The 16141-nt window shown below is 69.0% G+C and overlaps 3 protein-coding genes across 5 annotated transcripts in view; all 3 read left to right on the top strand.

Moving 5' to 3' along the window:
* Positions 1-2495: 2495 nt before the first annotated feature.
* On the top strand, positions 2496-7294 carry RAB5B (RAB5B, member RAS oncogene family). The gene is made up of 6 exons (XM_080368857.1): positions 2496-3586; positions 4207-4487; positions 5900-6051; positions 6268-6390; positions 6514-6607; positions 6865-7294. Exons 2-6 carry the CDS (start codon positions 4325-4327, stop codon positions 6978-6980), a joined length of 648 nt encoding a protein of 215 aa, XP_080224983.1. The 5' UTR covers positions 2496-3586; positions 4207-4324; the 3' UTR covers positions 6981-7294.
* A 1751-nt stretch (positions 7295-9045) lies between these two features.
* SUOX (sulfite oxidase) lies at positions 9046-11880 on the top strand. Its single transcript, XM_080368856.1, has 4 exons — positions 9046-9177; positions 9302-9344; positions 9430-9574; positions 10361-11880. Exons 2-4 carry the CDS (start codon positions 9313-9315, stop codon positions 11783-11785), a joined length of 1602 nt encoding a protein of 533 aa, XP_080224982.1. The 5' UTR covers positions 9046-9177; positions 9302-9312; the 3' UTR covers positions 11786-11880.
* A 1939-nt stretch (positions 11881-13819) lies between these two features.
* The window catches only part of IKZF4 (IKAROS family zinc finger 4), a 33953-nt gene continuing 31631 nt past the window's right edge, over positions 13820-16141 (top strand). For 2 of the 3 annotated variants that reach the window (XM_080368853.1, XM_080368852.1), the window contains exon 1: positions 13941-14074. The gene's annotated coding sequence lies outside the window, so the exon portion shown is untranslated. Of the gene's footprint in view, positions 14075-16141 lie in introns of all 3 variants that reach the window. The other variant, XM_080368855.1, reaches the window with a different exon arrangement.

Here is a 16141-nt window from a genome sequence, read left to right as displayed (position 1 = left end):
TAACATTTGGGGCGAGGGGTGTGTGAATCACAGAGGCGGCGGTCGAGGGGCCCTTAGCGACCCCCCCGGCCTGGGTGTCTGTGGAGACCCCAGTGGTGTCTGTGGGGCTCCTGGGCGAGCTGGGAGAGGCCCCGGTGTTCTGCGTGGGCCTGGCTGTGTCCCCCCGTGTGGGACATGTGTCTGCGGCGTTTCCAGCTTTCCCACAAAATTCCTGTGCTGGAGTGGCCGTGGAGCCGTGGCTCCCCCTGGAGCGGGGCTCCCCCTGTGCCGGCACCCCGAGCTTCGGCTGCCTGGGGCTCCCCTGGCTCAGAGGGAACCCGCCCGAGGTGCTGGCCGGTGCGTGGGGCTACCTGTGGCCCCCCCCAGCAAGGAGGGGAGAGGGTCCCTGTATCACTCAGGGTGGCCTGAGCCGGTGCCAAACCCACCAGCACCGGGCGGGAGCTGCCCAAATTGATGGAGGGACCCAGCACCGTCGTGGAACGCCGTCTCCATAACCGCTGCTCTCACCCGCCGGGCTGCCCTGCGACACGGCATCTCCCCCGGCAGCACTGTCGCCCTTGGCCGCCAGCATCGGGCTGGGCTGGCTCCCTCGAGCCCGGTGCAGGCCTGGTTGTGCCAGGGCCCCTGCAGCGCACCGTGGTACCGCACCGGAGCGGGGGCTGATCCCTCCTGGGAGGCTGGGAAGCTTCGCCGGGGTGGCCTTGAGCGCACCTGGGCGCTATCTCGGCTGAAGCGTGGGGGGCCGGCAAGCAGCTGGAGCCCGTTCCTTGAACCGGGGCTGTGAACCGGCTCTTGCCGCGTGATGCCTGGCATGTGGCCGCCGTAACCGGTGGGTTTTCCACCCCGCACGGGTTGGGGTGAGCCAGGTCTCCCTCAGCTCGCCGGCACCTTCGCACCACCGAGCCGTTGGCGCTGGCTGAGCCATGAGATCTCAGTCGTTCGTTAAGGCGTGATGCCTAACGATGGGAGCCACGGGATGGCTGTGTCCGCTGCTCGTTGGCGTGTACCGGCTCAGGTTTGCTCTGTGAGCTGGCAGGGCCAGCTCCGGTGTCCCGGCACCTGGTGACCGGGACCCCCCTGGCACTGGTTGGGTGAATCCGCAGTGGCCGAGCCCCCACCTGCCCCTGGGTGGTTGCTCCAGCGCGGTTGGGACATCAGAAAAGTATCGCTGGCAACAGGAAAGCCGTTAGCCCAGACGGGCTGTCGCAACCCTCCCCTGCGAGGGATGCCCCCTTCTCCCCGGCCCTCGGTGCTGCGGGAGGGTGGGCGAGACGCTGCCTCCCAACGCCACGGCACGGGGAGGCTGCCGGAGCGCTTGGGATCCCATTTGGGAAGGGCTGTACGGAGCAGCGTTCCGGAGGAGACCGAGCGAGGCGGCCTCGGACCCCCCAAACCTCAGCTGGCGCTGGGTGACCCGTTCACCGGTGCAGCCCTCGTCCGGGGACGACTCCGCCGCGGTGGCGGGGAGGAGTGGATTCGTGCCAGGAGGTTTTGGAGCTTTGCTTGTGGCTCCTGGTGCTTCTGCCTCGCACTGTCAATCTTGCTCGCCGAGCCTGTAATCGCTGATGACACGAGAGCGCGCCAAAAATAGCCGCAGACTTCTACGGAGCCGCGTATTGTCAACTTTTGGCTGGTGTGGGGATGTTTGAGCGGGAATACCAGGTCGTCCCGGGGATCCGCGGATCTGTCGATGCCCAGAGAGCCGGGTTCTCCTGGGGAAGCTGGATTGGGGTGATCGTATCTTCCTTAATCCCTCGGAGGAGCCCTGGTGCGGGCAGGATTTCGTGGCCACAGTGGTGGTGGATGAACAGAGCGCACCCGCCCGGGGCCACGTTCCCAGCGTCCATGGCCCAAAGCGGATCCATCCAGGACCAACCGTGCCTGGGTGGTGCCCGGAGGTCCTGTGGGGCGAGGTGGGCTGAGGACGGAGCCGCCCAGCCCCAGACATCGCCAGCTTGTGGGGGATACATCCCAAGGCGTGGGGCTGTTTCTCCAGCAAACCGTGGGGCGCTCCCGGCAGGTCACGGCTTTGTGGGATGGCGGTGGATTTGTCCAGGAGCTCTCCCCGGAGCAGAAACCCCCCCTGAGCAGCATGGAGGGAGCTCCCACCTCCCCGCCTGGAGGAGCAGGAGACCCTCACCATGCCGGGGGTCCACAGACAGCCAGGATCCATGGGCCTGGAGGTCCTGGAAAAGGTGACTTGGGCTGCTGGCGGAGAGGTGCCCGGTGAAGATGGTCCCGGCTGCTCGCTGTCGGGGGTCTCGCCAGCACCCGCACCGGGGCCGGTGGAGAAGGGGTGGCCGCGGTGTGTGCCTGGCGGCTCCTCCCTTACGAACAAGCACAGGATCTATTCTGGGCGCTGGTGCGCAGCTCCGGCTGCGTCGCACGCAGGATGACGGGACCCGGTGTCGTAAATCCCCGGTGAGCGGCTGACAGCGCGGTGGTGCCGGATCCCCACGGGGTGAGCTGCCGCCTGGGGTGCCCTGAGCACCCTCAGCCTCAGCACCCACCAGGAGCCCGGGCTGCTGCCAAAACAGCACCGGGGCACGGCGCAGGGTGTGGGATGAGCAGGTTTTTGGCAGGGAAGGTTCCCCGAAGGATCAGGGAGCCGGCAGCCTGGCCCCGGGGCTGAGCTGGGAAAGAAAAGTGGGAAAAGGCTTGGAAAAGGGCGAGGTGGATCCCTTCCCGAAGCGGATTCCAGCTTGATGCTGTTTGCAGGGGAAGGAGCTGATCCCGCTCAGGATGAGCGCTGGTCCCTCTGCTCCCGCCGGTGGCGCGGTGATGCTTGGTCCTGGTGGGGGGCAGGGGACCCCCCCCCCCCCCGGTGTGCTTTGGAGTTTGAGGGTGGTTGGAGCGGACAGGACCGTGGTGCCGCGGTGCTGGAGCGGGTCCTGCTCCCTGCCCCGGCTGCTGGGCTGGGGGTTCCGCTCACGATAGTCACGATATCGGGGAAAATCTTCAGCCCAGGGTGAGCCTGGCTGGAGCGATCCTGAGCTTCACCGGCCTCATCCTGCCTGCGCTCTCCTGGTGCTTTGCTGGATTAAATGAAGAGAATTGCCGGAGCCTGGCAGCCCCGGCGGGTCGCGCCGAGCGTCTTTGGGACGCTGCCACGGCCCGTGCCGAGCGGTGCCGGAGCGGGGAGGCAGCACCCAGCTCTGTGCCGATGGCTTTGCACCCCCAGGGCTTCGCCCAGCCTTGGGGGAGGCGGGGGCGATCCCGGGGTGCTTGGGGAGCATTCCTTGGCCCCGCTGGTGGCCTCGGGGAAGGGGAACTGGTGACCGAACAACTTTCCGCTGGTTGGTTTTGGTCCCTGCAGCCCTTGTCCCTGTCACCAGGGTAAATCCCTGCAGCGGCCCCGCAACCTTGGGCCCGGAACGTTCCAGGGGAGGGTGGGATTAGCTCCTCGAATCCCACAAATCCCACTTTCTCCCGCTTTCTCCAGGCGTGGGAAGCCCAGAAGCTGAAACTCCGGCCGCACGGTGACCCCCTTGACCTTTGTCCCTTCTCCGAGTGCCCCTTCCCAGCGCCCACCCCCTCGGTTTTCAAGGCGCTGCGGCGTTCCGAGCGTTGATCCCGCTGGATTTGGGTGGGCAGCCGGCTCCGCAGGCAGGGATCACGGATCCTGGAGGCGGGGGTGGGGGGTGGGGCAGGCTGTGCCCCCAGCCCAGGTGGCTCTGCCGGGCGCCTGCTGCTCTGGAAAACAAAGCAAAAATGGGGGGAAACCCCCCCAAAGTGGCGCTGAGAGACTTCAGGGCAGAGCTGGGAGTTTCTTTCCAACCCTCCAGCCGGAGCCGCTCGCTGGCCGCTCTCCCACTGCCCCGGCCCCCCACTTCCCTCCCCCCCCCTCCCCCTCCCCATGGCATGTCCCAGCTGGGAGGGCTGCCCACTGGGAGGACTGGGAAGACTGGGAAGACTGCTGACTCACTCCCAGCCTCCTTGGCCGCCAAAATCCCATTTTCCCGGCTGGCAGATTGGCTCCTACCCACCGAGCTGCTGCTCCCCGAAATCCTTCTGGAACAGCAGCTGGCGAAACGGAGCCGGGGGGAGCCCCCAGGGAGGGACCCGGGGGGTGGGGGGGTGGGGGGGAGCCCCCCCAAAAGAGTTTTGCCCATGAAAGCTGGGTGATACGGTGCTGGGGGGGGGATGGGGTGGGATGTGGGGGCATTGTGTGCATCCGGCGTGCTGACACCTCTCTCCTCTTTCCAGGACATCCCAGCGGATCGAAGGCCAGCACCCTGCCCCCAGCCCCCACCCCGCGCGGCCGCCTCGGTGCCTTCCCGGCTCTCTGGTTAGCAGGGCGCGCGGCGCCGGCAGCACCCGGGCCATGACCAGCCGAGGAGCCGCCAGGCCGAACGGGCAGTCCCAAGCCAGTAAAATCTGTCAGTTCAAACTGGTGCTACTGGGCGAGTCGGCGGTGGGGAAATCCAGCCTGGTGCTGCGTTTCGTCAAGGGCCAGTTCCACGAGTACCAGGAGAGCACCATCGGCGGTGAGTCGGGTGGGGGGTGGGCACTGCTGCACCCTTGGGTGCCCCCAGACCCAGTTTCACCTTGCACCGGTTCCATCTCCCGTTAAATACGAGCCCCCCCCCCCCCCCGCCCCATCCTTTGGGGTTCGGAGCCCCCCCCCCCCCCGCCCCATCCTTTGGGGTTCGGAGCCCCCCCCCCCCGCCCCATCCTTTGGGGTTCGGAGCCCCCCCCCCCCCGGCCCCATCCTTTGGGGTTCGGAGCCCCCCCCCCTTGCCCCATCCTTTGGGGTTCGGAGCCCCCCCCACCCCGCCCCATCCTTTGGGGTTCGGAGCCCCCCCCACCCCGCCCCATCCTTTGGGGTTCGGAGCCCCCCCCCCCCCCCCTTTAGGGTTCTGAGCTCCCCTCCTTCCACACCCCCTCCCCCTCTTTAGGGTTCTGAGCCCCCCCCTCCTTTGGAGTTCTGAGCCCCCTCCTTCCCCCCCCCCCATCCTTTGGGGTTCTGAGCCCCCCCCCCCCCATCCTTGGGTTTCTGAGCAACGCTTCCCCACCCCCACTCCCATCCTTTGGGGTTCTGAGCCCCCCCCTTCCCCCCCCCCAATCCTTTGGGCTTTGAGGCCCCCTTCCCCCCCCCATCCTTTGGGGTTTGAGCCCCCCCTTCCCCCCCCCCCATCCTTTGGGGTTTGAGCCCCCCCTTCCCCCCCCCCATCCTTTGGGGTTCTGAGCCCCCCTTTCCCCCCCCCCCCCATCCTTTGGGGTTCTGAGCCCCCCTTTCCCCCCCCCCCCCATCCTTTGGGGTTCTGAGCCCCCCTTTCCCCCCCCCCCCATCCTTTGGGGTTCTGAGCCCCCCTTTCCCCCCCCCCCCCATCCTTTGGGGTTCTGAGCCCCCCTTTCCCCCCCCCCCCCATCCTTTGGGGTTCTGAGCCCCCCTTCCCCCCCCCCCCCCATCCTTTGGGGTTCTGAGCCCCCCTTCCCCCCCCCCCCCCATCCTTTGGGGTTCTGAGCCCCCCTTCCCCCCCCCCCCCCATCCTTTGGGGTTCTGAGCCCCCCTTCCCCCCCCCCCCCCATCCTTTGGGGTTCTGAGCCCCCCCTTCCCCCCCCCCCCCATCCTTTGGGGTTCTGAGCCCCCCTGCCCTGGGGTCCTGAGCCCGCCCCGGGCTCCAAACCCTTACCCTGTGCCTGTGGTGCATGGAGCCGGCGTGCGAGTCAGGCTCTGGTCGCGGTGGTGGGTGGCGATGCCCCGGTGGGCACGGTGGTCCCTGGGCTGCGGGAGCCCTCGTGGCACCCTGTGGGTGGGATTCACGTCTGGACGAGCTGGGACTGAGGGGCTCCCCCACCATCCAGCTGCGGGGTTGGGGGTACGTGGCGGGGGGGGGGTCCCTGCTGCCCTGGGGGGGGCCGGTAGGGTGCCGACACCGTCTTTCCCTCCCGCCAGCGGCGTTCCTCACACAGTCCGTCTGCCTGGATGACACAACGGTAAAGTTTGAGATCTGGGACACGGCCGGCCAGGAGCGCTACCACAGCCTGGCCCCCATGTACTACCGGGGGGCACAAGCCGCCATCGTGGTCTATGATATCACCAACCAGGTAGGGACCCCCCCCCCCCCATGCCCCTCGGTGGGGCACCGCCGTGAGCCAAGCCCCACGGGGCTCCTGGGGGGTGCTGGTGGCTGTGTGTTGGGGGGGGGGCGGGTGTGTGTCTTTCCTTGCAGGGGGGTGGCTTTTGTGGTGGGGGTCCCTCTAAGACGCCCGCCTTGCAGCGCAGCGGTGGGACGAGCCTTGAGTTCCCACCTCTGCCCCTAGGAAACCTTCGCGCGGGCCAAGACATGGGTGAAGGAGCTGCAGCGACAAGCCAGCCCCAGCATCGTCATCGCCCTGGCGGGCAACAAGGCCGACCTGGCCAGCAAACGCATGGTGGAATACGAGGTCAGTGTCACCCCGTGGCCGTGACCTCCCTCCCTGCCCGCCCCCCCCCCCCCCCCCCCCCCCCAGTGCCACCACCGGGACGTGCCGGGGCTTCGGGACCCTCACCCACCGCGTCCCTTCCAGGAGGCGCAGGCTTACGCAGATGACAACAGCCTATTGTTCATGGAGACGTCGGCCAAGACAGCGATGAATGTCAACGATCTCTTCTTGGCCATCGGTGAGGCGCCTGGGGGGGTGTCTGGGGGGGTCTGCCTGGTGCGTATCCCGCCCCCCCCAGAGCTTTTTGGGGGGCCAAGCAGCACCGGGGTCTGTCCAGCGGCCGTGCCACGGGCTGTGGTGCCGGTGCAAGAGCAGCTCCGGGGGGAGGTGGCTCATTCTCCCAAGGGAAGCAGCCGGGGTGGCTTCAGGGTTGGGTCCCCCCATCCTGCTCCCCCCAATCTCACCGTTTTCATCCCCCCCTCCCCCTCCTTCCAGCCAAGAAGCTGCCAAAGAGCGAGCCCCAGAGCACGAGCGGCGCGGCCGGCCGGAGCCGAGGCGTGGACCTGCACGAGCAGAGCCAGCAGAACAAGAGCCAGTGTTGTAGCAACTAAGGGGGCTGCCCCCCACCGGCCCCCCGCGCCCGAGGAAGAGCTCAGATATAACCTCCATCCCCGTCCACCGCACCTCACTGTCACCACGGCACACCGAGCCGCCAGGCTGAACCGGACCCCCCCTCCCCGAGACCCTCCCCCCCTCTAACTGCACTTTTTAACGCTTGGAAACCATCACCGACACCCCCCGTTCCCACCATCCCGACGGCAGCGGAACTAGAGCAGCTGGGGACTTAACTTCCAAAAAAAAAAAAAAAAAAAAAAAGGAGGAAAAAAAAAAAAAAAGAAAAAAACCCCAACAAACAACAACAAAACTCTTCTTCACTTTGTATTATAGGTGCAAGTAGCGACCTGAGGGTCTGGGGTCTCCACCTGCCGCTCCCACCAACCCGGCTGCTTCTGGAAATCCGGGTCCCGTCAACGGGGCAGGGAGAGACCCCAGGAGGTTCCACCTTGTTCCGAAGCCGCCTCCGGAGAACATGGGATATTTTTTTCCGAGGGGGGGTCTGTCTCCCATTTCTTTTTCAATTTTTTTTTTTTTTTTTTTTCTGTTTTCTCCTCCTGTTTCTTCTCTTTGGCTGGGAGGGGGGGGGGGGGCAGGGAAGCTGCAGCGTCCTTCATTTCTTCCTAGGTGGCCTTTTTTTTGCTGGAGGATTGGAAGTGCCTGGGGGATTTTTATTGGGGGGTGGGGGGTGGGGGTTGCAGACCCCCAGCAGCCATCAGGCGCCCCTTCCCCACCACCCACGGAGCTGTGGTGCGTTGTGGTGGGGGGGGACGACCCCGGGCTCTTGTCCCCGTCCCACCCCCCCGGCTGGCGGGTGACTCCAGTTTGCACTTTAGTCGTGGAAACGTCCCGTTCAGATGCACCTTGGTTGTTTGTTTTATTTTATTCTATTTTTTTTTAATTATTTTTTTGGTCCCTTTAGGGGGGGCGGTGGCACCGTGCTCATCTCCTTTTGCTTTCCCCCCCCCCCCAGGGAGCTTGTTCGGCTGGAGAGACCCTCGGCAGAGCCGGGACGTTCCGTGGACCCCCACTCTGGGGGGGGGGAGGCAAGCACAAGGGGACACCCCAAAGCCGGGACACCCCATTGCGGGACGGCGGCAGCCGGGAGCCCCCAGCTCTCTGGGGGGGCTTTGGGGTCAGGTCAGGCTTCCTGGGGTGGTGGGGGTCCTGCTTGTGGCGGGGGGGGGCTCAGGGAGCCCCCAGCGCTGTGGGGGATGGGACCCACTCGCTCCCAGGGCTGTGGCTATGGGGTGGAGGGACCAGTCTCGTATGAAGCCCTCCCACCACAGGCAGATTGACCCCCTCCCCACTGCCCCAGCCCCAGCCATGGGGCTGACACCCCCCCCCCCGGGGACACTGTTGCTTGGCGCTGGGCCATGGGAGCCCCCTGGGACTCACTCACTTGTATTTAACGAGGGGCTGGGGACCCCCAGCCTCCCCAGGGTGACCCCAGCCTCCCCCACCCCACCCCCCGCAGGTGATGCTGGCGGCCCCCTCCTCCCCCAGGCCAAACCCCTGGACCAAATGTGGACGCTGCAGCTTTTCTCACCTTTTGCTTTTTCTTCTGCTGCTTCTCGGATAAATATTTTTTTTTGTTTTGTTGTTATTTTTATTTTATTATTTTTTTCTTTTCTTATCTTTTTTTTTTTTTTCCGCTTCGAGAAAGCTCCTCCATTGCATTTAAATAACAATCGTGGTAACAGAACTTCAGCCGAGTGCCCGATGTATTTACTGCAAGTGAAAAACAAACAACACGAAAAGGAAATGGGGGGGGGGGGGACAAATAAACCCAACCCCCCCGTGTGTGCTCAGGGCGGGGCGGGGGGGGCAACTGCCCCCCCCTCCAACAGCCGCTGTGGGGCCCCAGCCCTGCCCCGATAACGCTTATCAGAGGGGCCAGCTGGGCAGGGCCGGGGCTTGGCCGCCGCCGGCAACCGGTTGCCCCCGGGGGGGGCGGTTTGGGGAGGTTGGGGGGGGGGGCGCGACGGTAGCGCTGGCCCTTTAAATCCGCCGGCGTTGCCCCTTTAAGGCCGCCTGCTGTTGCCCCTTTAAGCCCCCCGCGGACCCCCGCGGGCCACGCCCACAGCGCCGGGCAGGGAGAGGGCGTGGCCAATGCCCCCCGAGGCCACGCCCCTAGCCCCTCTCTTAAAGCGACAGGGGCCGGCGGGAGGTCGCGCTACCAGAGCGACGCAGGTGCGTGGCGGGGGGGGACCGGCACGGGGGGGGAGGGGTTACCGCTGCCCCCCGCTCCGGGGGGGCTCCCCTGGGGTCTGGTAACGGGGTCCGGTAACGGTGCCAGCCGCTGTCTCCCGCCCAGGTGCCGCCGCGATGCTGCTGCTCCGAGCCGTTACCGGGCACAGGTAGGACCCCCCCTCCCCGGTGTCAGTTCCCCCCCCCCGGCCGGTGCCCCCTCCCCGGCCGGTCCCAGCTCCGCTGTCCCCGCAGGCTCCCGCCGTTGCTCCGCCGCGGCTGCTCCCGGTTCGCCCCCGGTAGCCCGGCCCCGAGGGTGCCCCGGGGGGGGGCGGCCCCGGTGTTGGCGGCGCTGCTGGGGCTCGGGGCCGTCCTGGCCTACGGAGAGCGGCGGCGGAGGGTGAGCGGCACCGGGGAGGGGGGGGGGCGGGCACCGGGGCGGGGGGGCACCGGGGCGGGGTGGGGAGCGGGTGAGATCCCGGAGCACCGGGGGACGGGACAGGGTGAGGTCCGGGGGGCACCGGGGCGGGGGGGGCACCGGCACCGGGGGGGAGCGCGTGAGGTCCCGGGAGCACCGGGGGGGGGGGAGCTGGGGGCGGGGGGGACCGGGATGCTCCGATCCTTGGGGGGCGGGGGGCGCACCGGGGTAGGGTGGACAGGGTGAGATCCCGGGAACACCGGGGGGGGCGGCACCGGGATGCTCCGACCCCTGGGGGGGTGGAGGGGGGGCGGCACCGGGGGGCGGATCCCGGCGAGGGCGGCAGCACCGGGACAGCGGGGTCCCGGGGGGGCTGAGTCCCGGGGCAGGGGGTGGCACCGGGATGGCCGGACCCTCTGGGTCGCCCCCCCGCCTCCCCCAGTCCGTCTCTGGGGTGGGGACAGTGGGGGCAACATCCCCCGTGGCTGGAGGTCACGGCCCCCCCCGCCCCCTCCCCCCCAGCTGGCGGCTACCGAACTGGGGCCCCGGTTTTGGGGGGCGACCCCAGGGTCCTGCTGGGGGGAGGGGGGGCACTGGGGGTGCCGGTTGTGGGGGGCGACCCCAGGGTCCTGCCTGTGGTGGGGAGGTGACCCCTGGGTCCTGCCCGGGGGTGGCGGTGGTTGTGGGGGGTGACCCCAGTGTCCTGCCCGTGTGGGGGAGGGGCAGCGGGGGTGCCACGCTCCCGCTGACGGGGCCGGTGCCCCCCAGGTCGCCCAGGCGGCCCAGGCCCCCCAGTACCCCCAGTACACGCGGGAGGAGGTGGGGCGCCACCGCTCACCGGCCGAGCGGGTCTGGGTGACCCACGGCACCGAGGTCTTTGACGTCACCGACTTCGTGGAGCTGCACCCCGGGGGGGCCGACAAGCTGCTGCTGGCGGCGGGGGGGGCCCTGGAGCCCTTCTGGGCCCTTTACGCCGTCCACAACCAGCCCCACGTCCTGGAGCTGCTGCGGGAGTACAAGGTGGGCGAGCTGAGCCCCGCCGAGGCGCCGCCACCCCCCGCCGCCACCCAGGACCCCTTCGCCGGGGACCCCCCCCGGCACCCCGGGCTGCGCGTCAACAGCCAGAAGCCGTTCAACGCGGAGCCGCCGGCGGAGCTGCTGACCGAGAGCTTCCTGACGCCCAACGAGCTTTTCTTCACCCGTAACCACCTCCCGGTACCGGCGGTGGAACCGGGGTCCTACCGGCTGCGGGTGGAGGGGCCGGGGGGCCGGGGGCTGTCGCTGTCGCTGTCCGAGCTGCGCAGCCGCTTCCCCAAGCACGAGGTGACGGCCACGTTGCAATGCGCCGGTAACCGCCGCACCGAGATGAGCCTCGTCCGCCCCGTCAAGGGGTTGGCATGGGACATCGGTGCCATCGGCACGGCGCGGTGGGGCGGCGCGCGGCTGCGGGACGTGCTGCTCCACGCCGGCTTCGAGGAGCAGCGGGAGGGCGAGTGGCACGTTTGCTTCGAGGGTTTGGACGTGGATGCCGGGGGGGCTCCCTACGGCGCGTCCATCCCCTACGGCCGCGCCGTCAGCCCGCTGGCCGACGTGCTGCTGGCTTACGAGATGAACGGGCAAGAGCTGCCGCGCGATCACGGCTTCCCGCTGCGCGTCGTGGTGCCCGGCGTGGTGGGCGCCCGTAGCGTCAAGTGGCTGCGGCGCGTGGCCGTCAGCCCCACCGAGAGCCCCAGCCACTGGCAGCAGAACGACTACAAGGGTTTCTCCCCCTGCGTGGACTGGGACACTGTGGATTACCGGACGGCACCGGCCATCCAGGAGTTACCGGTGCAATCGGCCATCACCCACCCGCGTCCCGGTGCGGCGGTGCCGGCGGACGAGCTGACGGTGAAGGGCTACGCCTGGAGCGGCGGTGGGCGCGAGGTGGTGCGGGTGGACGTGTCCCTGGACGGCGGCCGGACCTGGCAAGTGGCGCGGCTGACGGGTGAGCGGCCGGTACCGGGACGTGCTTGGGCTTGGGCACTCTGGGAGCTGCAGGTGCCGGTACCGGCGGGTGCCGCCGAGCTGGAGATCGTTTGCAAAGCGGTGGACGGTAGCTACAACGTCCAGCCCGACACGGTGGCACCTATCTGGAACCTGCGCGGGGTCCTCAGCAACGCCTGGCACCGTGTTCGTGTCACCGTCAGCCGCTGAGCGGCCCGGCCGCGCGCCCCACGGCTCGAAGGTCACCCCCATTTATGGCCCCCGACGTGTGAAAGTGGCTCCATAAAGATTGTGCATTTTATGGACTCCAGGCTTTACGGCTTCCGGGGGCAGCGCGGGGGCAGCGGCGCCGTAGTGGGATTGGGGGGAGGGTGGGGATCGGGACCCCCTACGGACCGGCTGCCCCCCTGACATGGGACCCCCAGCCATGGGAAACCCCTAAGCCATGGGACCCCCCAGCCATGGGACCCCTCCACCATGGGACCCCCCAGCCGTGGGACCCCCCCCCAGCCATGGGACCCCCCTAAGCCGTGGGAATCCTCCACCGTGGGACAACCCCCCCAGCCATGGGACCCCCCCCAGCCATGGGACCCCTCCACCATGGGACCCCCCAGCCATGGGACCCCCCCCCTAAGCTGTGGGACCCCTCCACTGTGGGACCCCCACCACAGCCATGGGACCCCCCCCAGCCATGGGACCCCTCCACCATGGGACCCCCCCCCTAAGCTATGGGACCCCTCCACCATGGGACCCCCCTAAGCCATAGGACCCCCCTCAGCCATGGGACCCCCCCTCCCGTGGGACCCCCAGCCAAGGGACCCCCCCTAAGCTGTGGGTTCCCTCCACCATGGGACCCCCCCTAAGCCATGGGACCCCCCCCCGCCATGGGACCCCCCCTAAGCTGTGGGTTCCCTCCACCATGGGACCCCCCCTAAGCCATGGGACCCCCCCGCCATGGGACCCCCCCTAAGCTGTGGGTTCCCTCCACCATGGGACCCCCCCTAAGCCATGGGACCCCCCCCTAAGCTGTGGGATCCCTCCACCATGGGACCCCCCCTAAGCCATGGGATCCCCCCCGCCATGGGACCCCCCCTAAGCTGTGGGTTCCCTCCACCATGGGACCCCCCCTAAGCCATGGGACCCCCCCGCCATGGGACCCCCCCCTAAGCTGTGGGATCCCTCCACCATGGGACACACCAGCCATGGGACCACCCCCTGCCATGGGACCCTTCCACTATGAGACCCCCCCCCCCCCATGGGACCCCCAGCCAAGGGACCCCCCCTAAGCTGTGGGATCCCTCCACCATGGGACCCCCCTAAGCCATGGGACCCCTCCACCGTGGGACCCCTCTGTCCCCAGGTGACCCAGCGACCCTGTGTGCCCCCGTGACCCTGTATAACCCTTGACCCTGTGGGATTCCAGCTCAGACCCCCTGTGACACCCACCCCCCCACCGACCCTACAGCTGTCCTATGCGCCCCCCCCCCCCCTTCTGGGGTCCCTATGGCCCCCCCGGGCCTGTATAGACCCCCTGGCTCACCGACCCTGTGACCCCATATAACCCCTGACCCTGTGGGATTCCAGCTGGGACCCCCACCAGGCCCCTACAGCCACCCTCTGGCCCCCCCTCTGCCCCCCCCCCGGACTGTATAGACCCCACCTGACCCTGTGGGATTCCATCCAGGACCCCCCAGCCCCTGGGACCGCCCCCCCCGGGACTGTATAGACCCCACCTGGCCCTGTGGGATTCCAGCTGGGACCCCAGCCCCTGGGACCCCCCCAGGGCCCCACAGCTGCCCTATGCCCCCCCCCCCGGGACTGTATAGACCCCACCTGACCCTGTGACCCCATATAACCTGTGACCCTGTGGGATTCCAGCTGGGACCCCCAGCCCCTGGGACCCCCCCGGGCCCTACAGCCGCCCTATGGGCCCCCCCGGGCCCCTATGACCCCCCTGTGGGCCTGTACGGCCCTCCCGACCCCGCGGACCCTCGGCCCTGGGACCGCCCGGGGCCCTCCCGGGGGGTGTCCTGGGACCGCTCGGTGGTCGCCGCTCCCGGCCCCTGAGGCCGCCCCCGCCGGTTATCGGTTATCGGTTATCGATTACCGGCTCTCGGCTATCGATTACGGCCCCGGGGCCCGTCGAGGCCCTCGGTGCCCCCGCCCCGCGCTCGGCGCTCTCGGCGCTCCGCTGCCCGCCCTTGGTCTGGCCGGCGGCCGCTCGATGACTCGGCGCTCGGCTGAGCCCCCCCCGCGCCGGCCCATGGCGGCCGCGGCGCCCCCCTCCCGGCGGCTCGAGGGCGTCGGCGCTCGGCTGCGCGGCCTGGCTGCGCGCGGGGGCCGGAAGTGGCTCGGGGCGGGCGGGGGGGCCCGGGCCCTCCTCAGGTGAAGCCGCCGCCGATGGAGCCGCCGCCACCGCCGAGCCCCTGAGCCCCCCCCGCCGCTGCCGCACGCCCCGCGGCCGGGCCGGGCCGGGGGGGCCCTCCCCGACCCCCGCCGGTGAGAGCCGGGCGCTGTCGGGGGGTCGGGCGGGGTGGGGGGCAGCTGGGCCGGGGCCGCCGGCCGGGCCGGGGGGGGCAGCGGGGGGCCTCGGTGCTGGGGAGCGGCGGGGTGTGAGCAGGCCGGGGTGTGTGTGTGTGCTGGGCTGGGGGGTGATGGGGGCGGGGGGTCCGGCGGCCGGGGGTCGCCGGGGGGCGGGGTGGGTGCGCGGCGGGAGCTGCCCTGGGGGTCGGGGGTCTCTGAGGGGGGGGCTGGAGGGGGGGCAGCTCGTGGCTGGGGGGGTCCGTCTTGTGCCTGGGGGGCTGTCAGGGCTCGGAGCGGGGTCTGTGCCGCAGGGGGGGGCCGGAGCAAAAGGCGTCTTGTCGGGGGGGGGGGGGGAGTCCCCCGCGGCGGGGGGGGCTGCACCCCCAAATCTTCCCCGAGCCGCTTTCCCCGGGACGGCTGGGGATGGGGGGGCGGGGTGTCCCTCCTTGCATGGGTGCAGCCCCCAAACTTGGCTGCTGTGAGGGTGAGGGGCTGGGGGGGCGCAGGGGACCCCCCCCGGGTGCTGGCCAGTGAAATGACATTTCTGGGATACAACGGGTTCGGGGGGGGGAGGGCGTGGGGGGGCCCCGCCGAAGTTCTGCTGCTTTTCCTGCATCCCGGTTTGGGACTGTTTCCCTCCCCCCTGCACCTCCGTCTCCTGGAGAGGGGGGTCGGGTCGGGGGGGTCGGGGTCCCCCAAGCTCTGTGACCCCCCCGTACCTACCTGTGCCTGCGGGGTGTCGCTGCCGCCGCCGCTTTTTGGATGAAGCTCTTGGCTCCGGGCAGAGTTTTCCCAGCCGACTTGTCAATGCCGGAGCTTCCTCTGGGATGCTGGGCTGGGGGGTTCACACCCCCCCCCCCCGTTTGCCTGTTGCTCACACTGTGACCCCCACAACTCCCCTCTACCCCCCCACCCCCCCCCCCCGATGCTGCCCCAGGCAGAAGGGGCTGCATCCTTGCCCCCCCGGGGATGAGCAGAGGGGGGGGGTGAGCTCCCTAAATCCCGGAGCTGGTGCCCCCCGTACTGTGGCCCCCGTCCCCGTTGTGCCCCCCCCCTCCCGAAGAGCAGCATTGGTGCCAATGACGGACTCGTTTCGCTCGCAGAGCGTGTCCGGCATCGCTCCCGAATGGAGCCGTCGTGCCGGTGCCGGTGCCAGCTGCCCCACTGGGATCACGGAAGGGGGATCCGGAGAGCCCGGGAGGGTCCGGGAAGAGGCAGCGATGGCTCTTGGGCCAAAGCTGCCGCTGGCGGCTGTAAACACTTTCTCGTGGCTGCTCCTTGCAGTGTCTTGGCTCCTGGGTGCGCGGGGGGGGCTTCCTTGGACGCCGGCGCTTCGGGTGGGCAGCGTCCCCGTGCTGTGCCTTGTGCCCGGTGAGGCCGGTGTCCGCGGGGCCGGCGTTCTCCGGGAGCAGCTTGCAGGTACCATCCTGAGGTCCTGGTCCAGGCAAAACGCCGCCCTGTGCCCCTCGGCTGCGGTGGGAAGGGTGAGCCATGTCCCGTGGCACGGTTGGGCACGTGTATATATCCCGGCGGTGGAGCCGGGATAATGATTTTTTGGCCTCATCTTGGCTTTTATTCCAAGGACTGGAGGAATCCCGAGCGGCCTGGGTGAGCCAGCGGGGCTCTGGAGCCCTTGTGAAGGTGTCAGTGGTGGGAGCAGCCGGCCGGGCCCCGCAGCACCGATTCTGTTTGCACAGCAGCGGTTTGTGCTCCCAAGGGGAATTTCAGGAACCGCGGGGGCCGGCGTGGTCTCCGCGCCCGAAGACGGAGCGGGGTTATCCGAGGGCAGAGGACCAGGACGGGCGCGAGGAGGGAGCATCCAGCGGCGGATTAATTTTTCTCTGCTCTCAGTGGATCAGTTCCATTTAAAACGCGCCTGAGCGTCGTTAGCGAAGTCAGGCCACCAGCCACAGCAGCGATCCCACAGCGGCGGCTCCACTGCTTGGAGGCCGGAGCCCCTTTTCCCACCGCCTGTCCCGGGAAGTGCTGGAGAAGGAACTTCTCTTCCCTCCCTTCGCTGCCGGGGCGGTCTCCTGAAATGTC

The sequence above is a fragment of the Falco punctatus genome (genome assembly GCF_963210335.1).
Source record: "Falco punctatus genome assembly, chromosome: 18".
Lineage (NCBI taxonomy): Eukaryota > Metazoa > Chordata > Aves > Falconiformes > Falconidae > Falco > Falco punctatus.
Note: the sequence above shows the minus strand (reverse complement) of the source record. Positions and strands in the feature narration are given on the sequence as shown.

What these genes read in the sequence shown, in the direction of transcription:
- SUOX (XM_080368856.1), top strand. Translation starts at nt 9,313, where the DNA reads ATGCTGCTGCTCCGAGCCGTTACCGGGCACAG. An exon ending in CGAGCCGTTACCGGGCACAG is followed by an intron (nt 9,345 to 9,429) that starts GTAGGACCCCCC and finishes CTGTCCCCGCAG; the next exon opens with GCTCCCGCCGTTGCTCCGCC. An exon ending in ACGGAGAGCGGCGGCGGAGG is followed by an intron (nt 9,575 to 10,360) that starts GTGAGCGGCACC and finishes GGTGCCCCCCAG; the next exon opens with GTCGCCCAGGCGGCCCAGGC.
- RAB5B (XM_080368857.1), top strand. Translation starts at nt 4,325, where the DNA reads ATGACCAGCCGAGGAGCCGCCAGGCCGAACGGGCAGTCCCAAGCCAGT. An exon ending in TCTATGATATCACCAACCAG is followed by an intron (nt 6,052 to 6,267) that starts GTAGGGACCCCC and finishes CTCTGCCCCTAG; the next exon opens with GAAACCTTCGCGCGGGCCAA. An exon ending in AACGCATGGTGGAATACGAG is followed by an intron (nt 6,391 to 6,513) that starts GTCAGTGTCACC and finishes CGTCCCTTCCAG; the next exon opens with GAGGCGCAGGCTTACGCAGA.